Source organism: Typopeltis vanoorti, chromosome 13, assembly GCF_054136105.1.
Source record: "Typopeltis vanoorti isolate ZY-2024b chromosome 13, IOZ_Tvanoo_1.0, whole genome shotgun sequence".
Classification (NCBI taxonomy): Eukaryota; Metazoa; Arthropoda; class Arachnida; order Uropygi; family Thelyphonidae; genus Typopeltis; species Typopeltis vanoorti.
In genome coordinates this window covers 108902665-108929729 of record NC_143561.1, presented here as the reverse complement: position 1 = coordinate 108929729, position 27065 = coordinate 108902665, and the positions used below count along the sequence as shown (strand labels likewise).

The following is a 27065-nucleotide window of genomic DNA, read 5'->3' as shown; positions in this document are numbered from 1 at the left end:
ATCATTTTCTTTTGTGCGAGAAAATTTGTTATGAAGAACATATGTTTTTATTTTCCAGAGCAAGATTGTGAAGTTCTCTCTTATGTCTGTTTGAGTCTCTGACTAAAATGTCTTAATTTCTACCACTGCAGATATCTTGTATTTAATGTCAAAAGACCCAATATTCTAAGGTTATGAATGTATGTGTGAGTGCAAAAATGGTCACTATTGTTTTACTACAAATTCTTTTATATGTTGTGTGTGTATATATACATACATTGTTAATAACTATATAAAGAGAAAACTTAGTTTTCGTGTAAGTAGCATAGTGTAACACCAAATACAAAGGCCTAGTGAAAGAACCTGTAACATCCATGCCCACGGCGGGATTCGAACCCGCCGTGGGCATGGAAGTTTGTGATTGTCTGTGAAAATAGTGGTGGTCGGCGGTAGATGGTGCTGGTGTAGATTATGAAGGTAGTCGCGGTTAGTGGAGTGATGGAGACGGAGAGTTGTAGAGCCCTCCCTCGATAAGTCTTTGGAATCCCTGGAGGTGTTATGTAATAATAATAATATTAGATAGTTTAATTGATGTCAGGATTAGTCAGACAACAAAAACAATTTTTAAAAATTAACAGTAGGAAGGGAGAGCAAGAGATAATCTCAAGTAGGAATGTATGAGGGATAAATTTTTTCCTGGCAAAGTGATGAACAAGTAGATAGCCTCTGAATTGAATTACATCAACTGTGAAGGAATTTAAGGAGTAATTGAAATCAACTATTTGAAATCAAGTAATTGAAATAAGGAGTAATTCAATGTGTGGTGTGACTCGCATGATAAGTCCTCAGATTCTTGGAGCTGACCATGCAATGACAAGATTTTATGTTTACAAAATTCTCTTTAACATTAATACCAGCTAATGGCTATAATATTGACACCCACCAGAGCAAACTATCACTAAATTGATTTGAAATTGTTTTTAGTTATTAAATGAAATGTGAAATATATAGAGTCAAATATGGTTTAATAAATCACATTTGACTTTATATATTTCACATTTCATTTAATTCAAGAAATAAAGAAATAAGAATCAATTTTTGTTTGCTAAAAACAGAATTCTATGTACTATATGTAGATATCTACTGCACTTACTAGCTCTTCAATGAGATGATTAGTTACATTCTGAGGGTAATCTACAGCATTTCTCTTTTGTTGTGAACTGACATCAAGAATTTTTACTTCCTCTGCAAAGTAGTCACTTAGAGAATTTTTCTTCAGGTCAGTTATACTAACTGAAGAACTGCTACGTGGCTTCTTGCCATCTTTCTAAGTGCAAGATAAAATGCTGTTAATTCTTAGAACATTAAATTACAAAATAATTTTTTAAATGAGTAATTAAGAGAGGCCTAAATATTTTAGTATCCTAAAATAAGGTCTATATGAAAATTTTATATCTTAAGTCAAAAGAGAATGCACCATTTTCTAGTGTGTGTGTGTGTGTGTGTGTGTGTGTGTGTGTGTAGAAAGTATTTTACCTTGGGTATAATAACTAAAATAGCATGGTATCTTTAACACACACATATATATATATAGTTCCATATTATTAGCATAGCCCAACAATGTTTTATTACTTCCCCAGTTTTGCATAATAAAACTGGATATTCTCCTCCCCAAATAATTCCCTATATCATTACTGCATAAATTAAACAGAAGCAGCCCAGCACAGAACTATGCAGCACATCACTAGTGACCCTGCATTCTCTTGTATTCTACTCTGATAGCTGTCTGTCAGCCACTCTCTTCATTAGAAATTGCAAATTACTGACCTTTTCAAGTAATGGTACAGTAAATTCTTACATTTCCAAGAACATTATTTTTAAAGATAATAAATATTCACTTAAAAAAATTTATCGAAACATAAAACATGACAATAAAAAAAAAAAAAATATATTTCAAAACATGAACAGCGACTTTAAAGATATGGAAAACACAAACATACACAACTCAGCATAAATAGGTCTGTGCACTATACTGATGGAATTGAACTGCAGGAAATTGATGAGGCCAGGGTTTTGGATGTGATTGTGGACAGGAAGTTGAAGTTTAGAGGGCATATTCTAAATGGCACATCAAATTATGTGGTTGTTGAAGAACACACTAACAAGCAGGGATAGAGAGGTTACTGTTCCCCTATATAAGGCCACATCTGGACTACTGTGCACAAATCTAGACTCCCAGATTCCATGGTGATGAAATTGTGGAGAGGATCCAGAGGTGAAGTGACAAAGATCGTGGCATCTGTGTGGAATGCACCTTATAAGAACAGATTTACAGTCTGTAGGCTTCAAAAATTAGCTGATAGACAAAAAAGAGGAGACATTTAAGTTATTAAAGTGATTTTATAGGATTAACCCCGAAGACTTTTTTTTCAGCATATGGCAAGAAGGGAGAGAACAAGGAGTCACCAGTGAAAATTGTAAAGAGTGTGGTTAGAAAGGCATTAGGACTAGGTTTTTTGCTTGAAGAGTGGTGAATTCATGGAATGGGTTGCCAGAGGTGGTTGTGGGAGTGTCATCAGTAAATGAGTTTAAGAAGTATGATAGGTATTTTTTTTTTTAAATAACGAGAGGAGATTTTAATTATGATAGGTATTGTGTGAATGATGCCTAGTGTGTGAATAAATGGATCTCCCACGATGAGTCCTCTGATTAAACGTAGATACCTTTATAATAATAATCTTCTTATATTAATTTTTTATTGCTTAATTGCCATTAAGCAATAAAATTGCCATTATCTAATGTGACAAATTCACAACTTGCGCAGTGTGACTCCTGAGCTTCAGATACTTGTCCACCACCAATCACGTATATCTCTCGTCTTCCATACTACCTTCAAAGTTTCCCCACCAAGAATACATTTTGCATCTCATAGTTGCTTACCACATTTCAGTTGCTTATGTTGTGCTTATCAAGCACAGCATCTGCTTGACTCTGCATAGTTCTCCACAAATTTGCTTCATCTGCAAACAGTGGCATATCGCAGTTAAAACTATTACAGTATCTTCAATATACAAGTTAAACAAAATGGTCCCAATACAGACCCTTCAGCACACTACTAGTGACTTCCCTTTCGGGATTCTGCACCTCCTTATATAACTTTCTGATACCTATCTGACAGCATGTCACCAATTCAACTCATTAGTCTGTTATCCTATCCCATCTTTTTCTATTTATTTAACACCTTTTTGTGTGTCAGTCTGTCAAAATATTTTGCAAAATCTAAGTCTAAATGCATCAACCTTGTCCAATACATCTGTCACCTTGTTATAGTACATAAGAAAGTTGGTAAAACATGATCTCTCTTTTTAACAAATACAAGCTGACAATCACAAAGAATACTGCTGTTCTCACTAATCTCTCCAAAGCCTTACAACTCCTGACTGGCCTATAATCTGCAGTCACAGTCTTATCTCCACCTTTATGCAGTGTAACAATTTTGCTTTCTTTCCACTTCCTTGGGACCTGTACTGTTATAATACTTTTATTGAACAGGCATGCCACTGCACCTGCAATTCCTTGGAGATTCCCTTAAATACATGTTGATATGCCATCAAATCTTCTTCTTCTGCAGCTTCTCCCACTTAAGTGGGGGTCACTGTTTGTAATGAGTCTCCTCCACACCTTCAGTCTTGGGCTGTCACCACATCCAAGTTCTTCATCTTCAAGTCCTCTTCTACCAGCTCCCTCCATCTCTTCTTTGGCCGTCCACGCTTCACACAATTTTGCTTTCTTTCCACTTCCTTGGGACCTGTACTGTTATAATACTTTTATTGAACAGGCATGCCAATGCACCTGCAATTCCTTGGAGATTCCCTTAAACACATGTTGATATGCCATCAAATCTTCTTTTTCTTCTGCAGCTTCTCCCACTTAAGTGAGGTCACTGTTTGTAATGAGTCTCCTCCACACCTTCCTATCTTGAGCTGTCACCACATCCAAGTTCTTCATCTTCAAATCCTCTTCTACCAGCTCCCTCTATCTCTTCTTTGGCCGCCCATGCTTCCACCTTCCTTGCACATTCATCTGCATGACCCTTCTTCCCACATATTCATCCTCCCTCCTCATCACATGACCAAACCATCTCAACCTTGCCTCCTGTATTTTTGCTCCTAAGTTCATAACTTTCACTGTTCCCCTGACATAGTCATTTCTCAGACGATCCTTTCTGGTCACACCGCACATCCACCTAAGCATTCTCATCTCTGCTACTTCCATCCTGCTGATGTTATTTTTCCTCAGGGCCACAGTTTCTATAGCATATGTCATAGCTGGCCTCACTACTGTCCTATAAATTGTGCCTTTCAGATTGATCGGCACCCTCTTATCGCATAACACTCCAGCCATCTCCCTCCACTTCCTCCAACCTGCTTGTATCCTGCATCCCACTTCCTTCTCAGCTCCTCCATCTTCTTCCACTGTTGAAGACAAGTATCTAAAGTCTCTCACCTTCCTGATGACATTTCCTTCCAGCTCCAGATCTGTCTCCTGGCCGCCGCCGCCCACTGCGCAACACATATACTCTGTCTTACTTCTGCTCAGTCTCATGCCTCTCTCTTCCAGTACTTTTCTCCATCTTTCCAGTTTAGTTCCCACTTCTTCTCTTGAATCTACACACAGCAAGATGTCATCTGCATACAACATTGTCCAAGGCGCATCTTCTCTCACCTCCTCTGTTACCACCTCATCACAATATTAAACAGAAACACACTTAATGCTGACCCTTGATGCAAGCCAACTGTTACTTGAAAACTTTGTCTGTCCCAAACAGGTCCGAACACTTGTCTTCACATTTCTGTACATTTCCCGCACCAACCTGACATATTTCTCCGGCACCTTCTTCTCCCTCAGACACCTTCAGACTTCTTGCCTTGGCATTCTATCGTATGCTTTCTCCAGATCAATAAATACCAGATGTAGCTCCCTTTGTTTCTCTCGATATTTTTCCATCATCTGTCGTAACCCAAAGATAGCATCTGTTGTTGATCTACCAGGCATGAAGCCAAATTGTTCCTATGCAATCTCCACCTCCTTCCTCAATCTACCATCAAGAACCCTTTCTAGGCTCTTCATTGTGTTGGACATCAACTTTATTCCTCTGTAATTTTTACAGTCTTGTGAATCCCCCTTTACCCTTGTAGATGGGGACAAGAGTACTCTCCCTCCATTCCTCGGGTATATTTTCCTGTTGGCAAACTTTCATATACAGGTCCCACAGCAGGTCAATTCCCTCTTCCCCCAGTGCCTTCCATGCCTCCACTGGAATTCTGTTGGGGCCCACTGATTTTCCATTCCTCGTCCTCTTCATGGTCTCCATCACTTCCACTCTGCTGATGTTCTGCACCATCCCCTCAGAAGGCTGCCCATCTTCTCTGTGAGTCCTTGCATTTTCCTCATTCAAAAGTCCCTCAAAGTATATTTTCCATCTGTTTCTTATGTCCACATCCCTCTATAATACTCTTCCTTCAGCATCTTTGATCTGCCTCACATGTAAGATGTCCTTTGCTGCTTTATTTCTACATTTCGCTAGTTGGTAAATTTTTCTCTGTCCTTCCTTTGTTTCTAATTGATCATACAGATCTTGATATGCCATGGCCTTCGCCTGTGCCACAACTCTCTTGGCTTCTTGCTTTCTCTCTTTGTACACCTCTGTCCTCTTCCACTCTTGACTCATCCCACTTCTGCTTTACCTTCCTCTTAGCTGTCACTGCCACTTGTACATCATTATTCCACCACCAACCTTCCTTCTGCTCACTAATCTTTCGAGATGTCTCACCAAGCACCTCGATTGCACAGCTCAGGATTACTTTTGAATTATGTTTCCACCAATCTTGTACACTTTCCAGTCCATCTGAAATCCTCTCTAACACCCTCTCCCTAAAACGATTCCTCACACTCTCCTCTTTTAAGCAAAACCACTTAATTGTCTTCATCCCATGGAATCCAGAAGTTCTTATCTTCGATCTTATTTTAAAGTCTGCCCACAGCAGTTGGTGTTGTTGTGCTACTTGATCTGTTGGAATTACTTTACAATTTTGTCACAACCTTAAGATGTTTTCTTCTAGTCAAAATGTAGTCAATTTGTGAGCTGTTGTTACCACTCTTAAATGTTATCAAATGTTCTTCCCTCTTGTAGAAAAACGAGTTCACAATTGCCAGATCAAACGCTACTGCAAAGTCCACAACCCTCTCTCTCCTTCCTGGTTCATCATTCCCACTCCGTGGCCACCATGCACCCTTTCACAGTCTCTATTCTGTCTTCCTATGTGCCCGTTCAAGTCTCCTCCGACAATCACCATCTTATTTTCTTCCAATTCCCTCATTTCTTCATCTAACATGTTCCAGAACTCATCTTTTTCCTCTGCTGTACAACCAACTTGCAGGGCATATACACTTAATACAACCACCCACTCTTCTCCAAGACCCAATTTCGTTCGCATGATCCTGTCGTTCCTTCTACCCACGTCCTGTACTTCACTCTTCATTCTGCCACACACCACAATTCCTACACCATTTCTTCCCTCGTTGATATGCCATCAAATCCTATAGGAAATAGGAAAGGATTGGTTAATTGTTCACAATTAAGTCATCCTTTCCTGTTCCTTCTACATTTGCTTCTCATGATTTCACACTGATCAGAATGAAACACCCTTATAATACATTATGCAAATTATGGAAACAACTACCACGTTAGAGTAAAACTTTAATTTAATACAAACCAAAATAGACACTCGACATTTCAACCTTCACATTAAGGTCATCATCTGGAGTATACACATATATACAAAGAAACAAGCTGCACTGCAATCTACATGGCATGCTAAAGTTACTGATCAACAGTTACAACTATTGACCTGACCTCTGGTGGAAAAAAAAACCTTAGTGCATCAAAGCTAGAGTCTTATTATTATTATTATTATTCATTAGGTTATAAAATTAAATTAAGCTGGAGAGCAACATGTTTACAAAAAGGAAAAAATTAATAAATTATAAATAAAAAATTATTACTTATATAAGTATGCATATAAATTATAGCCAACTGGTATGGCCAATAAAAGCTGAAAAATTGCTTAAAGTCAGGGTGGGTGGAAACTAAGTAGACTGAATGTGTGCCATCCAAATTTTTATGCCATCATTATTTGTAAGATTGGGGAGGTTAATCAAAATTTCACAGGCTTTTTAAATTTTCATTCATACCAGGTTTTTGTATGATGTAATGAGCAAGTACTTTTCCAATCAATTTGGTGTAGGGTGTTAAGAGTTATTGGTGAGGCCTGCTTCTGTGCTCATTTATACGGATAGGGATTGTATGTTCCCCCCCAATATAAGGTAAGTTACAGGTGCAATTGATGCAATAAACTCCAGGATGTGCCAATGGGGGGAGAGGATCCTTAGAGGAGTTGAATATGTTTTTTAATTTTAAAGGTGGTTTAAAAGTGGCATTAAGATTGTAATGGTGTAGGATTCTATTAATTTCTCTGATAACCCTTTAATGTGGGATAGCAATGATTTTACTGTAATCTATATTATTTTTTGATGAAGTTTTATGAAGAATTTTATTAATAGCATTTTTGCTATAGCCATTATAAATGTATTGTTAATAAATTTGAATTCTTGTTTAAGAGCTTCTTTGTTAGAACAAATGCTATAGCTTTGTTTTTGAGGGTGTTAATGACTCCAAATTTTTGTGAAGGGTGGTGATATGAGTTAGCATGTATATATTGGCCAGTATGTGTAGGCTTGCGGTAAAAAGGACAGAAACATCAAAACTGACTAATAAATCATCTTTGCTGAGTGTTATGTTTTTAATTTTGTTTATAAACTGTTGCGTGTTCTTTATATAGGAGGGGGGAATGACCTACCAATTCCTTGAGCGTTGATGTTAAATTCTTGGCTGGGTGATAATTAGGGTCTATTTCCTCAACTATCGGCTGAAGTGGAACGTTATGTTTATGTAGCTTGGGAACACCATATATTCAGGGAGAATGGGCGTAATGGGATATAAGCTTTTTAAAAGTGTCTGATGGCCAAGAAGTGACAGACTGAAGTAATTTCAGTTTTTTCTTTATCCTATTCATTGGATTATAGTTCATAAGCTGATAGGAGAGACTAGTTGGTTCATCTGATGGATGTAAGTTGATCTGTCATTGGCCACTATCCATACCAGTTGGCTGCAATTTATATGCACACTTATATAAGTAATAATTTTTTATTTATTATATATTAATTTTTTCTTTTTTATAAAAATGTTGCTCTCCAGCTTAATTTAAGTTTGTAACCTAATGAATAATAATAATAAGACTCTAGCTTTGATGTAGTAAGGTTTTTTTTTACACCGGAGGTCAGGCCAATAGTTGTAATGGTTGATCAGTAACTTTAGCATTCCATAGATTGTAGTGCAGCTTGTTTCTTTGTACATATGTGTATACTCCAGATGATGACATTAATGTGAAGGTCGAAACATCGAGTGTCTATTTTGGTTTATATTAAACTAAAGTTTTACTCTAACATGGTAGTTGTTTCCATAATTTGCATAATATATTCTGATCACTGTGTAAGCATGAAGGAAAGGAAAAACACCTTTAAAATTGTTCACTAAATACCTCAACTATGTCCTCTGCAACAGCTACTATTCCACCATCTTCATCCATTAATATCATCTTACTATAATCATTTTTTTCATATTTTTTCTACTTGCCATATATCTAAAAACTCTGGTGTTGTCTCTTGTGCTGTCTAAGATGGGTGTCCCACAATGAGTCTTATAACCAGTGGTGAGCTATAAGGGGCTCGCATGAGCCCTTTGTTAAATTTTTCTCAAATTTGCAAGCCCTTGTTCTTGTTTACTTTTTCCAAAAAAAAAAAATTTTTTTTTTAAACATATTAAGCGAGAAACTCATATGGTAATCTAACAAAAAGTAGTCTATTAGGCAGTGTATAGATTATTTGGAATTATTGTTTCAACTCCTCTATAACGAATGCACCCAAGTTTGAAAATAAAATAAGCGCATGCGCTATCTTTACCCTTCTCCCTTCTGGTAGCCAATTGTATGGAAAAACAGTAGCCAATCAAATGTTTTATAAAAGATTTCATTCTTATTATATTTTGATAGTTAAAAATGTTTTTCTTATGTAAGATAAATTAACACAGTTGATTGTGTGCAAATATTTCATGTTTAGATCATGAAATATTTGTTTAAAAATGATAGCCTTTAGAGGTTGATTGTCCTCTCATACTTTTTGATTGGAATTTTTCACAAGCTGTATTAATAAAAGTTTTTGCGTGAAATACGGCTTTTTTTTTTTTTTTTTTTTTTGCTCAACAATGCGAGCCCTTCGTTAAAATTTCCATAGCTCACAACTGCTTATGACTCTATGGAGATCTTGAATAATAATAATAATAATAATAATAAAATGCTGAATGTAGTCTCTTATGTAAAAAATTTAAATAGGATAGTCAATACAATGTGTAAAGGTAGTTGTGGGCTTAAGAGAATACTGCAGTATATATACACACCAGCAACAGGAAAATGAGGATATATAGAATATAAGGGTAATGGTATTTTCAAGGAAGATAGATAGGATGGAGGGAAGACTTCCGATGACAGCAGATATGGATGGAAGAAAGACCACATGGAAGAAAGGAAATGAAATTTATAACTACTAAATTCATGGGATAGCAGAGGATTGGTTCATAACCTGGAACCTAAGTAGTTAGATTGCCTCCAAGTGGAGAAAGTTTTCAAAAGAATGAAGAGATATTGGAAAGGGTCCAGAGGCGATTGACTATGGTAGTTCTGATCTCTGGAATGTTGAGAATGAAAAAAGGTTGAGAAGATGCAATTCGCAGAGTCTAGTGAATAGGAGGAAGCGGGGTGATATGATAGAGATGTATAAGTTAATAAGAGAGTGTTACAGGATTAACGTTGAAGAGATTTTTCATGAAAAATTCAGTTTTTCATAAAATGGTGAGGAATTCCTCACCATTTTATGAAAAACTGAATTCCTCAGAAAGTGAGGAATTCAGTTTTACAAACTGGACCAGATGAGAAATGGATATGAAGCTGATGAGACAAATACAAGGTTGGCTGATGTACTACTGCCAAAGAAGAATATATGGAAGAGAATTTGGGATAAGAAAAGTGACTCAGTGTATCACATGACTCTGTACTTAGACTTCTGCTGTTCAACTTGTATATTAATGATATAGGAAATGATTTCACTTACATCATCATTCAGATGCTTGCTGATGATACAAGATTCTTTTTCTTCTTTCTCATCCATCAGATGACAGGTTGACTCCCCTATATACAAATCTTTGCCATCTGGTTCTATCTATACATTACAGACAAAGTATGAGTACCAGTACAATGTGGAAAAGCATAGTCACACTTTGAGGTGAAATTCTTGCATACTTTGAATTATATTGCCAGAACTGGACTTCACGAAATTGATGAAGCTAGGAATTTGGGGGTGATTGTGGATAGAAAGTTGAAATTCAGAGGACATACTGCAAAAGTAGCCAAAGCAATTCATAGGATTAATTAGTTACTGAGGAATATACTAACAAGCAGAGATAAGAATGATGAGTTATTATTCGTCTTTCTAAAGTTATGATATTGTCACATTTAGATTACTGAGCACAGATCTAGTTGTCTAGGTTTCTTGGAGATGAGGAAGTGGTGGAAAGCATCCACAGGCAAGTGACCAACATGGTGAGTACTCTGTGGAATGCTCCCAACAAGGATAGACTGAAGGTTTATAGGTTGCAGAAGTTGGTTAATAGTGGAAAAGATGAGATATAAAAGAAATATTTAGCAGAATCTCAATATGAATATGGCCATGGATTACAAGAGACATCAACCTACGCATCATGAGAATGTGCAAAGGAATTGGCATTTTCTTTGACCAATCTAAAGGCCTGAGCTGTAGTAAGGTCCCAAGGGAATGGAAGGAGAGCAAAATAGTTCTGCTGTATAAAATACATTCCAAACAGAGGTAGCAAATTTGTAGCCCAATCGGTATCTCAGGAGTATTGGAGTAGTTGGTAAAAGTATTGGAGTAGTTAATCAAAAATAAACTTCAGGAATGGGTGGAAAGATAGATTGCTACTTGCACTGCTTTCAAAGAAGTCAACAGACACCATAGTTTGAGGAACAAATAGCCATGGTGCCCACCTTAATAAGATGTAGGACCTCCTTTCGTTGTGATGATTACAGCAATCCTACAGGGTATATGTTCCACAAGCAATGATAGTGATCAATGGAAATTTAGGATCATTCTCCCTGTAAGCATGTAATGAGGTCCTGGACTGTTGTGGTGCAGATGTCCCTTGACCTCACCCGACACTCCAGTTCATCCCACAAACGTTCAATAAGATTGAGATCAGGGCGCTATGGAGGTCAATCATGTTTACAAATCACACAGTTACAGCAGCAGCAGTCTTATGGTGTATTGTCTTACTAAAAGAGACATTCAACAGAAACACCACAAAATAGGAAGCATTGCATTGTCTGATACCTCTCAGGGTTCAATGTTTGTGGCACCACAAATAGAGGTCTGAGGCCAAACCAGGAAAAACAGGACTATGCCATCACACTGCTACCTCTGAATTTCACAGTTGGGGTTATGCACTCTGGTAAGAAACATTCACAGAGCATTGCCACACCTGTTCATCTGCTCAGTAGAGGATGTATCATGATTCATCGCTCCATAACACAGCTTTCCAAGCTTTGATGACCCATTGTACATACTCCACTTAAGATGACACTGCATGCATGTTGGTTCATATAATGTGAGGATTGCATACTGCAGTCCTACCATGGAAATCCTACCAAGGACAGATTTTTTTTTTTTTTTTTTTTTTTTGCTTTATTAGCTGACCGCTGCTCATAAGGTGGGTGGTGTTAAACTGAGTAACCTTTCTTGCCTGTTCTTTGTACTCCTTGTTCAACTGATTATCACCGTAATGCCCACTTCCTCTGTACTGCAAGCTTAGTCTTGGCATTCATCCATTTAACACCCACCTTATTTAACCTCCTGACACTCGCAACATTTATGCTTGCTTATACTGGATAGTTCTTGAATAGTATCGAAGCAACACTGATATCCTTTCCACCCAGTTCTTCATTCCATTCTACAGTTGCAAGATGTCTCCTGACACTCTTACCAACTGCAAGGAGATATAACACCTCATTTACATTGCCATCCTCTGATGAGATGATCAAATCCAAGACCTGATAATTAAAATCATCCATAATGATAGGATTTTATAGGATTGATCCAGAGGATTTTCAGACATTGACTAGTTGGCAGAATAAGAGCAATCAATCTTGGAAAATGAGTAACAGGATGGTTAGCAAGGGCAACAAGACTACCTTTTTCTAGTTATGAGTTCGGTAAACATGTTCATAGGGAGGTTTTTATAGGCTTTCTGTAAGTAAAGTAAAATGGGCCTCCCACAACACACTTCATCAAAATATCTTAGCAATAATAATATATTTTCAAAAGAGTATAATCTATAGTCTTTCAAGACCAATATCAACAATTTTTTTCTTTCTCTTCAGATTTTTTTCCCCCCCTTTTGCCATTACTTATCATTCTAAATACACCTTATTTCAAGCTCCCTTAAGAAAGATGATTTTTTGTTTAGGTTTTTTTTTTTTTTTTTGTTAGTGTATTTTCTTGGTTTTTCCTACACTTGCTAATATATTTGAAGACATATTGTTAAATCAAAATAGTGCCAAAAGCTAGACAGTACTGAAAAAAAGAGCAGCATCAAAATTTGAGAATAATGATAATATCTTAGATTCCAGAAAAGAAAACCTTTAAATTGATAACATAAATGAAAAAGAAATTGACTATGAAATTTTCAGATTAAAAGATACTGTTAGATAATCGACCAGGGAGTTCAAGAAAGTAGAAAATGTTTACAAAAACTCAGACAAAAAAAAGAGAACAATAAGCAGAAAATTAAAATCCAAGTTATCAGTGAATAATAATAATAATAACAAGGAAAATCAATTAGAATATAAGAAAAAAAAAGTACTATAGTATGGTGATTTAATAATGAAATTGTACTTGATGATGGGGCCACACATTGAGCTGCCTGGGAGCTATAATAAAGACATGACAAAGAAAAAGAAAAAGTAAAAGATATGGTAGTACTTGTAGGCACAAATATATTATGAGAGAGGAAATGTAAATATTGCTAGAAAAAGTGAAAAATTGAAAATTGTTAGTTTATTACTAAGATATGCTAGTAGTGAGTTAAGGAGGAAGACCATAATAGCAAATGATTGAATGCACAGGCTATGTAGAAGAAACTGTAATGTCGACCTGAATGAAGACTAACATGTAAGGATAAGAAGGCCATTTTGTCTCTTTACAAGGCTTTGAAACAACTACACCTGAACTATTATAAACAGATTTGGTCTCTTGGTTCTAAGGGGATAAACAAGCTGTGGAAAGGCTGCAAAGAATCACATGAAGACAAATTGAGAGTATGGACTGCAAACATTGGTAGACACGAGGAAGAGGGATGATATGACAGAAGTCTGTAAACTACTGAAAGGGTGTTATAGAATATTGGTTGATAGTTTTTTTTTTATTACATGGGAGGGGAGAGGACAAGGGGCATCTGTGGAAGTTACATTTGTGTACAGTTAAGAAAGGGATGGCTGTCTGGTTGGCTGAGTGGTTAGCATATCTGCTCTCCAGCCAAAAGGCTACAGGTTTGAATCCTGCCAAGGGATGGATGTTTGTGATTGTCTTTCACTTTCATACACTCATTCATGCAAGTGTATAAATACTCTCTCAAGATGGAATGGATCACCGTGAGAAAAACAGACCCAAAACCCTCCCATAATGGGAGAGGCCTTTACCCAGCAGAGGGGGAATATATAATAAGCTAATAAAAAAAAATAATAACAAATAAAAAAAATAAAAGAAAGGGATTAGAGCTAGATTGTTCTCTAACAGAACAGTGAGTGAGTGAACAGTTTTCCTGTTAAAAGAGTGGGTACATGTAGTATACTTGTGCCATGAGAGGTTTCTGCAAGTTAACATGAAAAAACACAAGGGATAAGTAATACTACTTATTTAAGGCTATATATTTCAGTCAGAATATTACAGGCCATCATCAGTGACAACAATAGTTAATAGTTAATTGCAATAGTTAATTACAAAGGAGAACATGAACAATAAACTGATGATAATATTTTCAAAAGAGTATAATAGTCTGTAGGCTTTCAAGTCTAATATCAATAAGTTTCTTCTTTGTCCTTAGAATTTTTCTTTACCACTACTTATTCTAAACACAACTCCCTCCTCAACTTGTAAATCATACATCAGTTCTATGATGTTTAAGTTCATTTTCCCAACATTATGATTCAGCGTTCGATTCTTTTCTTTTAAAATTGTATAATCAATTTTCATGGTCACTAAAATATTTACTTCATATTCAGGCATAGAACTGACACAGTACTCATTATTATTGACTTATTTCAATAATCAATTCAGCCACTGTATTTAAATTAAATTGATGAGCTTGTACCTCTAATAGTGGTCCTTGAGTTTGCAAGAGCAACTAATTAATTATTATTATTATTATTCAAGCCTCCATGGAGTCAAGGACTCATCATGGGACCTTCCTAGGAAACACAAAGTCTATCATACAACTCCTTGAACTCATTGACCATTCTCACTCTCACCACTCTATCAGCATTCTTGCCCTCTTGCTCACAGTTTCCTTTTGTAACTTCCAGGAATAGCCCCTTGTCATCGCTCCTTCCCGCTGTTCCACCAAGTAAAAGAACCCTCAGTGTCAGCCCTGTAACTACCTCTCAACAGTTTAAAAGTCTCAATCATATCACCTCTCCTCCTTCTATCCACCAAACTCTGTAGGCGACATTCCCCCAGCCGATCCTCATAACTAACATTGCACAGTCGTGAAACCATCTTTGTTATCTGCCTCTCTACCCTTTCAACAGTTAATTTATTCCCTTCAAATCCTGGGGAATGCCAAATTAGAGAACAATAGTGCAAGTGTGGTCTGATCAGGGTCTTATACAATGGAATGATAACTCTTATCTCTGCAGATCATCGTCCTTCTCAGTATTGCAGCAATCCTCTGGGTTACCTTCACCACTTTTGCAATATGTTCCCTGAATTTCAGTTTTCTATCAATCATCAGCCCCACCTCGTCTCCCCTACGTCCTCTGGTACAGCTCCTCCAATTGATGTATCCCAAACTTTAAGACTTTACATTTTGCTGCATTAAACTGATATCCCCCATTCATTTGCCCATCTCTCTAGTTTACTGAAATCCTCTTGCAGGGCTGCCATATCTGCACTATTACAAATAACCCTTCCCAGCTTCACATCATCTGCAAACAACTGAATATCCCCCTGCAATCCATTGACAATGTCATTGATATAAAGGTTAAACAATACAGGTACCTCCTTGATATTGTCCCATACACAACTCTCTGATAATACCTATCAGACAGTCAATCCTGAATCCGGTTGACTAACCTGACATCTAAACCCATGTGATATAACTTAAGTATCAACTTATCATGTGGCACCCTGTCAAATGCCTTTACAAAATCCAAAAAATATCAGTATACGCCTTTCCCTTATCAACTGCTCTTGTCACTTATAAAAGGCATTTATTTTACTAAAGCAAGAGTGCCCCTTAACAAATCCATGTTGACTCTCACAAATAACATTACTCTCATCTGCCTAATGCTGTATATGGTCCCTTACTAATTATTATTATTAAGAGAGACCTCTAGGGAGTCAGAGACTCATCGAGGGAGGCCAAATACTACACACACAAGCTCTCATACTTATTCTTGAATTCATTCATACTGATTGCACTCACAACATCCAATGGCAATCCATTCCGATCACGCACCACCCTATGAGAGAAAAATCTATCCCTCACACTCTTCTTGGCAGCCTTCATTCTCAGCTTCCAAGTATGCCCTCTTGTTCTTTCCCCACCATCCATAAATTGAAAAATTCCATCAATGGAAATCCTGTATGATCCTTTCAGAAGTTTGTAAGCCTCAATCATATCACCCCTCTTTCTCCTGTTTGCTAGTGTCTGCAGTCTACAAATTCTCAATCTGTCTTCATAATCAGCTCTGGGCCTGGCTCCCACTGAAGAGACCTCAATAAAGGTCGAAACTAGTCTGGGTAGTGGCCAATCCCTTAATGCATAACATTATACATATCTGCAAGGAGATGTGTTTTGCATTATGGGTGATATTGGGATAGGAGTGTTGGTAGCTTGCTCCACCTTTGCTACGAGTTGCCTGGTGTTGCACTACTTAACCAGGTAAGATAATACAACACCATATTTAGTCCTGAAGATATTTTCAGGTGCAAACTTTGTTTGCTCTCACTTGGATAAAGGATTAAACTAAATTTATTATATTCATAATCAGTATTCCACAATCCTGATATCATTTTTAACACTCTCCTTTGTACTCTCTCCAATATATCAGAATCCAATGGAAACCAGGAGACCAGACCTGTGCACAATAGTCCAAGTGAGGTTTTATCAAAGCCTTGTAAAGAGGCAAAATAACATCCTTATCTTTACATGTGTTCGTTTCAGCATTGCAATTATCTTTTGAGTTGTATTTGCAATCTTTGCTACACGACCCCTGAACTTCAACTATCTATTAACACTCCAAGATCCCTAGCCTCTAATAAGTTTAGTTTAATCCTGTATCCAAGTGTGAGCAAACAAAGTTTGCGCCTGAAAGTATCTTCAGGACTGGGGTAAGGTAGTACAACACCGGGCAACTCGTTGCAAAGGTGGAAAAAGCTCTCTCATCACTCCTATCTCAGTATCTCCCATAATGCAAAGCACATCTCCTTGCGGATATGTGTAATGCTATGCATTAAGGCAAGGACTACTACCCATACCGATTTCGACCTTTATTGAGGTCTCGTCAGTGGGAGCCAGGCCCAGTAGTGGAGACACAAAGGCAGAAGCAATGAGAGGTCATCCTAACCTATAGAAGTTTCCAAAGGGTGTACAACCTTATTATTAAATTACTCCGGATTCAGAGAAAGATGTTAAGAGCCTTAATGCATAGCGTTACACATATCCGCAAGGAGATGTGATTTGAATTATGGGAGATACTGAGATAAGAGTGATGAGAGAGCTTTCTCCACCTTTGCAACGAGTTGCTCGGTGTTGTACTAACTTACCCTAGTCCTGAAGATACTTTCAGGTACAAACTTTGTTTGCTCACACTTGGATAAAGGATTAAAATAAACTTATTATAGTCTAACCAAGTGAAAAATAAACTCTCAACATTCCTAGCCTAATCCCACCAATATAATATGACATTGGATATCTAATCATGCAGAAATGAATGACTTTACATTTACTGACATTGAACTTACACCCATTTTCCCATGCCCACGATTCCAGCCTATTGAAATCATTCTGCAAAGACTGCATATCAGCAGCATTCCTGATTACCCTACCTATCTTTGCATCATCAGCAAATAATCTTTGCATCATCTTGTCAAATCCTTCCCAATATCATTAATGTACAGACTGAATAACAGTGGACCAAGCACTGATCCTTGTAATACACCACTTGTTACCTTAAACCTTGCAGACTCAGAACCCCCATGTATTACTTTTTGATATCTGTCAGTCAGCCATTCTCTTATCTATGCTAATATTGTATAACCCAAACCCATTTTCTCCAATTTATGCAGCAGTCTGCCATTCTGTATTCTGTCAAAAGCCTTAGCAAAATCCAAAAGTATCATGGTGTATCCATTCCCCTTTTCTAGTTCAATGGTAACATTGTTATAGAATGTGAGCAAGTTGCTAAAACATGACCTTCCCTTAGTAAACCCATGTTGTTCATTGCAAAGTAGATATTCACTGTCAACCCATTTCTGAATGCGGGCCCTAACCAATTTTTCCAAAATCTTCACCACCACTCCTGAGATACTAATTGGTCAATAGTTGGATACATCGGTTTTTGCACCACCCTTGTGCAATGGAATTACCATACACTCCTTCCGTTCCTGCAGAATCTTCCCTGTTCTGAGACTCATATTAAACATCCTGGTCAAAGGAATGGCCAATTCAGCTGAACACTCTTTTAGCACACGTGCTGATATCCCATCAGTCCCTATTGCTGAATTCTTATTCAGTCTGTGCAACAGTTCTGATACCTCAGCCTCACCCACCTGCTTTTCTTCATCTAGTGAAGAGGTAACAGTGAGCTCAATGTTATGTTTAGCAGGTAGATAGCTTTTAACAAAATGGGCACTCATTAACTGAACAACCTATTCTGCATCTGTAAATCTCATGCCATCTGGATTTAGAAGAGTTATTCTTTCATATTCATTCTTTCTTTTACTTGCGGCATATCGATAGAATTCTTTTGGGTTGTCTTTAGCATGCAGAGCCAGTTTCTTTTCATAATCAGACTTTGCTTTTCGTACAACAGTTGTGACTATTCTACCCTGCTGCTTATAACGTTCGTAATGGATGTCATCGTTATGCAAACGGACTTCCTTCCACAATGTCCTTTTCTTACGAATCTCTTGCTTAATAAGATGACACATCCATTTGACTTCTACTCTATTTATTCTTCGAACTCTCGGTACACATTCTGATATCGCATCATTTAAGTATTGTTTAAATGCTTCCCATGCACTGTCAATATTCTTTCCATCCAGCAACCAATCCCATTCCACTGAACTAAGTATACTCCTCAGTTGGTCATAATTTCCTGCTTTGTAGCTCAGCATGTTACCTTTTCTGAATGGAACATTCATAAACTTAATCACTTCCCAAGTGAGTACCGCATGATCACTGTCACCAACTGGAGGCAGAATAGTTATGTCTTTAACTGAAATGCCCTCTGACACTATAATCAAATCTAACACTCTTTGACCTTGAGTTCCTTCTGTCACATGTTGCTTGAGGAAGTTGTCCTGCAACAGCTCAAGAAATGCATTTTCATTCTTCTCATGAGATTCTACTGCTATCCAATCTATATTTGGATAATTAAAGTCTCAAATTATGATTACTCTTTTTGCGCTCACCTTTTCTATTTGGTGATGCATTTCTTCATCACCAGCAACCAAACCACCAGGTCTGTAACAACACCCCACTATGTAATTTGCCTTGTTAGATTCCACCTCACACCAGATGACTTCAAACTCATTGCGACATGAAATATTGTTAGTAGTATTACTACATTCATAGCTCTCAACTCTAACTGGATTTAAGTCATCCAATATCATTAGAAACACACCCCCTCCTCTCCTATCCACTCTATCCTTCCTAAAAATACTGTACCCATGACACTCGATATCAGTTAGAAGGTCTGATTCTGATAGCCAGGTCTCACTAATTCCTACAATCTGAGGTCGCAACATATTGACTAAGGCAACAAACTCTACCCCTTTGTTTCTGATACTCCTAGCATTCGTGTACAGACATAATAATCTACCTGCATGTTCTTTAGTATACTCTTGTTTGCAGTCAGCCTGACACAGTTGGACATCTTGCAGATCTCTATGCTTCTCTAACGTCTTACACATGTAGTCATCTTTGCACACATATGATGTGTGCAAAGATGACTTGAATTTCTCCAAGATCTTAACAACTACTGATGAAACACAAATTGGCCTATAATTAGACATATCCAGTCTGCTACCCCTTATGCAATAGCACTATCTTACCTTCGTTCCATTCCTTGGGTACCTTTCCTGTAGCCGAACTTTCATTGAAAAGCCAAGTCAACGGAGCTGTCAGTTCCTTAGCACATTCTCTCAAAACCCGTGGTGAAATACCATCCAGTCCCACAGCTTTATTGACATCCAGATTACTCAGTATTTGGAACACACTCTCCTCTTGCACCTCTAAACCTGCCCTATACCTCTAGTATTAAAACCTTTTTCTCCAGGATGAAATACTCCAGTAAAGTGCTCATTGAACAACTCCACTATGTCCTCTGCATCAGTCACTCTATTCCCATTTTTATCCCACAATGTCATTCTTCCACAATCATTTCTCCTCCTACTGGTCACAAAGCTAAAACATTCCCTAGGATTTTCTTTCGATCTTAGTGCTAATCTTTTTTTTTTTCATATTCCAGTTTTGCCTTCCTCACCATACTAGTCACTCTAGACCTTCATCTTATATTCTTTGTGTATCTGCCCTCCACCCCTCTCCTTATATGTCTTCCATAATCTCTTTTACAACTACAGTTCCTGTTTGATATTGTTTGTCATCCACTTTACACCAAACTGAGTTCTCTTCTTCACTTGTGGAATACAGCTTACTATTGCTGCTAACAAATATTCCTTCACAATTCCCCAAGCACTAATGATATCCTAATTATTCAAGCAAACTCTTGCTTACACACTATATATAGTTGGAAGTATAAAATTCCTAATGTTTGATAATTTTTTCAGATTGATATAATCAATTTAATTAATCTTAAGATTGATTATTATTAACATATGCAGTAATTTCGCTTTGCAATTTTTGCAAATAAATAATGATTTTTTTTTTTTATCAACCATATACTTGAGAGGTCTCAAGTCCTATAACACAACAGTGTTATGTGTGTGCTTGCATGGTTGGCTGAGTGGTTAATGTGTCTGCTCTCCAGCAAAGAGGCTGCGAGTTCGAATCCAACCAAGAGCATGGATGTTTGTGATTGTCCTATTAACAGTTTATCATATGTACTGATGTAACCTGTGTCCTGGTGCAGTATGACCATTGATGTCTTTGCACAATAAAAATCAAATCAAACCAAACCAAGCCATATGTGTTGGCATGAACAATGATAAAATTATTGTTTTTTTTTAAAAAAAAAGAAATACAAATAACACAATTGAAATTTCTTTGTGTGGGTTTTACATGTTGAAAATACAGCATAGTATTTCTAAATCTTAGAATAATTTCAGCAGACCGCTGATTTCAGATTCAAAGAAAGAGTACAGAATTAGAAGCTTCGAACAACAATATTATTGCTTTATTTCTTTTGTCAAAACAATAAACTGAAATAAGAGATTTTGAATACCATCTGAAAGCTTTCAAAGCTATAGAAATTTAAAGTAGTTATGCAACTCAGTTCCAGGACAGGAGAGGGGGGGGGTTGCAGTAAAAAATCCTAAAAATGAGCATAAATTTTTAATTATTCCATACAGGATATCCTTCCTATTATATTTTCAACATATCTACAGTGGTTAAGCACTGGATATTATAGTAATGTGCATCCTACAAAAAAAAAATAATAATAAAAAAAAAACCTCTGTTGCAATTTTCAGCAAAAGAAGAAGGCGAAGAGTCTCTGATAAAATACCATTAGGTATAAATTTTTGATACTAAAAAAGATACAATATCGGAAACCGAGTAATGCAGTTTATAATCATTTGTTGTTCATAAAAAAAAAAAAAAAAAAAAAAAAAAAACAATCGTTCCTGAAATTGAAATGTGACAATCCATTATAAAGGTATTTTGCAAAGAAAGAAAGCAAAATGTCATATTTATTTCACTAAATGTTATTTAAAAATATAAATATTTGACAAAATATTTTAAACGTAAACAAACATTTGAAAATTTGCGAAAAAGAATCTATACTGTCAGTAAAGTGGAGGAAATTAATTATTACTAAAGTATATTCATTGCAAAGGCTGATCTATGGTCATTTCAGGATTGATTATTTATTTTTGCAGTGTGAAACTTCTATTTTTGGAAAGAGACACAAGAAATAAATTGTTCAGCAAAAAAAAAAAAAAAAAAAAAAAAAAAACGATCAAATATCCTAGTACAGTGAAGAAAATTCGAAGTAACAGAGTACATGTAAAGACAAGTGACACAAAAGTCACTCGACCACAGTTAATCCGCTAATGGCTCTCAAATCGCTGTTAAGAGATTAACAGCGGAGGAGAGTAAATACTTGATAAAAGATAGAATGCCGATGAAGTTTTGATCCATGAAAAAGTCTGGGGTAGTCTTGCTATTTCATCCACCTTGGCCGGTAGGAGGGTCGTATCAGAAAGCCAAAGTTATTAATCCTAGAAAAAACTTGCAAAGAAATTTGTTTTGTTATAATTTTTCTTAAATTCCTGAAATGAAATTTAAATTGATGTGTGTGAGAGAGAGAGACAAGTGACCATATGATATTTTAAGTAAATAATTATATTTGTATTACAATTCTCTTGTCTTAAGTAAATGTAATATATGATTTGGAGAAACTAATTGTTTTTAATTAAATAAATATATTGTATTTATTTAAAAGTATTTAAAAAGTAGAAATACTCAAATAATACTTGTAGTATGAACATAACCTTTTTATTTTTATACGTGCAGGAACAACATGACACATGCATATGCAATAATATATATCATCATTATTCATTAATTCTTCACAAAAATTTTTCTCACCTTTAGTTTCAGGGGGTTTACTTCTTGTACTTCTTGACACAAACCTTTACCTTTGACTTCTGGTTGATCCATTAGGTATAATAAATATTTGCCAGTTAAAGTAGAAGTAGGCCATAATATGTGTACTTCAGCTTCATGTACTGTGCTAGGTCCACGATTACCAACCTAAATTTAAATGCAAGACTATCATAAGATAATATATCTCATAAATATATGAGCATGTAACAGTTATAAACATTTCTATTTTATATTTGACTTTTTTTTTTATTGGCAAGTACAATTATTATAATAATTTTTCTGCTAATATCAAATAAAACTTCTAAGCAGCATTCATTATGATTTGCATATACAATGACAGCCATGGTAGAATGCTGATATTTTATATACAAAGTCCAACGCACATATTATTAACATTATTATGATATAACACAATACCTCCATGGAGTTAAGGCTCACTGTGGGAGGTACACACCATCACATACAAAGTTAATCAAACTGCACTTAAAATCATTTAATGTATTTGCATTCACCACATTATCATGCAATACATTCGATTCAACAACCACTCACCATGCGAACTCTTACACACACCCTCTTTAGGGATGGCTTCTTGTTCTTCTTCCATTCTATAAAAAAAATTTCTTCCACATGAATCTGATAACAATCCTGATTAATTTATGTCTCAATCATATCCCCATTCCTCCTTATTCGTGAAGATTCGCAAATTGCATTCCCCGAATCTCTCTTCATACCTCTCATTCCAAAGACCAGTTACCACTTTAGTATATCTTCTCTGGACCCTTTTCTAATGTATCCTCATCACAATGAAAACCAGGAAATCTGTGTTCAGTAATTCATATGAGGCTTGATACAATATAATAGACCTTATACCATGGAACCATACCCTCTTTATTTCTGGCATGTCAAGGTCCTCTGCATCATTGCTATAATCCTATGTGATGACTTCACAACTTGTGCGATGGGAATCCTGAATTTTAGGTCCTTGTCCACCACTCTCAAATCTCTCATCTTCTCTACCTTTTTCAGAATTTCCCCATCAAGTGTATACTTTGCAACCAATCACTGCTTACCAAATTTCAGAACCTTCCACTTTATATCACTGAACTTACAGTTCCACTCACTCGATTCCTCATCCTTTTCTCCAATTTTGCATCACATACAAACAGCTGCACATCTCCAGGTAACCCTGCCCCAGTATCATTAATGTGCAAGGTAAACAATAATGGTCTCAAAACAAACCCTGCAACACAACCTGATGCTTTCCTCTTCCAGATAGATACTGCACCCCATATACAAACTTGCCGATATCTAGCTAATAGTCAGTTGCCTATCCAACTCACTAGTGTCCAATCCCATCTGTTCCAATCTGCCAACTTTTTGCATGGCAATCTAACAAAAGCCTTAATAAAATCTAAGTATACCACTGTATATGCACCTCCCCCTGTCCAGTGCATTCCTTGCCTTGCTATAGTACATAAATAAATTGGTAAAACATGATTTCCCTTTAACAAATCCATGCGGACAATCACATATTGTTGTTATCAACCTAGTATTGTACCTTAGCTCTTCAACTCCAGATATACAGATTGGTCAATAATTTGTAGTCTTAGTCTTAACACCACCTTTGTGAAGTGAAACAATTTTATATTCCTTCCACTCCTTTGGAACTTGTGTCGTTATAAGATTCTTGTTAAAACAGATATGCCAAGGCTGATGCTAACTCCTAAAATATTCATTATTGTCTTATTGACATCAAGTTTATTATTTTACTAATCACATACCTCTTCTTACTATGAGTATGCTATCTTATCCCACTCTCCTGTACATTTGAGCTTCTCAGTGGATATAGTTAGAAAGTGGTATGGAGATTATATCTGTGAAGAATTTTAGTTGTCTTTTCTGATACACCTAGAATATAAGGAACGGGAATAATTTGCTGGAATTTTGTGTATTCATTGCAGGAGGAGGGGAAGACATGCAAAAAGTCTAAAAAGTCTTGGTTCTAAGTTCACTGTGTTAGTTGTACAAATAAGAACTCTGGCTCCATGTAAGTGTTTTGAGAATGTCATACTGATAGCATAATTGCTTATGTAAGCACATTCCAGTTAATGCGGTTTTCCTACAAACAGAAAAGGATAAAGAATCATTTAGTAGTTGTGTAATTAGAATTGAAAGTAAGCTATTTCAGTTGATTATACTATAAATTAAAGATGTCAAGAAATTATACACACTATCAGGTTGATAGCCAATTTGTATAAGGAGCAAGAAGCCACAGTAAGAACAGGTGTTGGATTGATTGACAAGTTGGAAAAGGAGTTAGGCAAGGATGTTTACTTTCTCCTCACTTGTTTAGTATATATGCAGAGGACATCATGCGTGAAGCACTGGATGAGCTCAAGACAGGAATTACGATAGGAGGTAGATTGATCAGTAATCTGAGGTATGCTGATGATACAGTACTCCTTTGTAATGACATGGAAGAACTAGGACTAATTCTTGACAAAGTTAACAAGATCAGTAATAACAGAGGACTTCAACTCAATTCTAGCAAGACAAAGATCATGGTTCTCAAAGGAAAAACAAACAGAGAAGCTCTTGAGAAACAAATGTATCTTAATGGAGAAAGAATTGAGGAAGTCAGCAAGTTTGAGTACCTGGGATCCATTATTAATGTGAAGAATTGCTGTTCAGATGTCAGAAAAAGGTTAGGAATGGCTAAAACAACAGTCAGAGACCTGTCTAAAATCTGGAAGGATGGATCTATCTCCATGGGAACAAAGTTGAGGATTTTGGATGTAGTTGTTTTTCCAACAGCAATTTATGGATGCAAGACTTGGAACCTAAAGAAGTCAGATAAGAAACGGATATCTGCTTTTGAGATGTGGTGTTACAGAAGGCTGTTGAGGATATACACTGAAAGGCATACAAATGAATGGGTGTTAGAAAAGATTAGTAGAACTTTAAGGCTCCTTAAGGATATTGACAGAAGAAAATTAAAATATTTTGGACACATAGAAAGCATGGAAGGAGGACTTCTAAGAACTGTAATAGAAGGTAAAGTTCCTGGAAAAAGAGGCAGGGGTAGATCATCAATGAGATGGATGGATGACGTGGGTGGAGTGACTGATCTTCAGAGAGTTGAGGCTGCTAGAAGGGCAAACAACAGGACTACATGGCGCGGCCTAGTGTGGAACATCATCGAGCATCGGAGTGACCATACAGCATCTGTAGATGCCCAGTGAACACAGACAGACAAGAAATTATATTATTGGTTTCATCCTTTATCTAAGTATAAGCAGACAAAGCCTGCAGCTGGGGCAGGGCAACTTGTATATAAAAGCTAATGACTTCACATCATTTGCCTTAGTATCCCATAATGCAATACATATATCCTTATGGAAATGTATAATGCTATGCATTATGGGAAGGGTCACAATGCAGACCAGTTTCGAACTTTACTGAGGCCTCATGAGTGAAACCAAGAATATAATTTCTTGCCATCTTTAACTTATAGTATAACCAAGTGAAAAACACTTTCAACATCTATCTCTAATCCAGAGTATTTTAGTAATAAAGTGTAACATCTTTTGACTACTTGTATATGAAACTATGACTTCTGTATTATTTCAACCTTGGTCTCACATCTTGGTCTGGCTCCCACTGATGAGACCTCAATAAAGTTGAAACCAGTCTGGATAGTGGCCATTTCCATAATGCATAGCATTATACATGTTCATAAGGGTGTGTGAATTGCATTATGGGATACTAAGGCAAATGATGCGAAGTCACTGGCCTGTGTATACAAGAAGCCCAATCATGAAGTTACTTCACACACAAACTTTGTTTGCTTACACTTGGATAAAGGATGAAACCAATAATATAATTTCTTGGAATCTTTAATTTATAGTGTAACTAGTGTGTTTAGTAAGGAGAGACAGTTGCTAATTTATTTTCTTATAGTGATCTATACACTTTTGGATAGGCACTGTTTAAGTCGACTAAAAATGCATCTAAATGTGTCTTGGTCATAAGGTCAAATAGAAAACATATCTACATAGTGTTGCCAGACCACTGGATTATTTGTAACTGTATTCAGTGTTTAATTTTTCTAGCAATTTCAAGTCATATTTCAAAAGAAATATGGGGCAGGATCCTGATTATTAACCTAAGAAGATTTTTTTTTTTTTTTCGTTAAAAATTATGGAAATTTCCACAGTTTTTCAGCCTCTTTGCAAGTATGATTTCAGAAATTTTATCTGGAACACTTAATAGGGAAATTCTTCTCGCATTCAGTTTTATTTCCCATTTTGAGAGATTATTACTGTGACAGTGATTTGACCTCTGGACCATGCCTTCAGAATTATACAGTGCGGCCAATGTAAAACCTTTATACTTTTGATATTTGAGCATTTCTGGTCAAATATCTACTCCAGCTGCTATTCCACATTTCAGGTTTTTGGTGGCTTTTTCTACCTCATATATTGATATGTACCCCTGATTGCATTCCAGTTGAATATATTATGCCACTTCTTGTTTCATTTTAGCAGTCTTT

The 27065-nt window shown here is 36.5% G+C and overlaps 1 protein-coding gene across 3 annotated transcripts in view; it reads right to left on the bottom strand.

Annotated features, from left to right (window-relative positions):
• Nucleotides 1-27065, bottom strand: part of LOC150100462 (integrin alpha-PS2-like) — a 511813-nt gene that overhangs the window by 70230 nt on the left and 414518 nt on the right. For 2 of the 3 annotated variants that reach the window (XR_016549302.1, XM_090403279.1), the window contains exons 25-26: nt 22493-22657; nt 1133-1306 (exon numbers count right to left, since the gene is read on the bottom strand). Coding sequence is in view for 2 of the 3 variants with exons in the window: in XM_090403279.1 (XP_090259405.1) it covers nt 1133-1306; nt 22493-22657 (339 nt within the window). In the remaining variant the exon portion in view is untranslated. Of the gene's footprint in view, nt 1-1132; nt 1307-22492; nt 22658-27065 lie in introns of those variants that run through there. The other variant, XM_090403280.1, reaches the window with a different exon arrangement.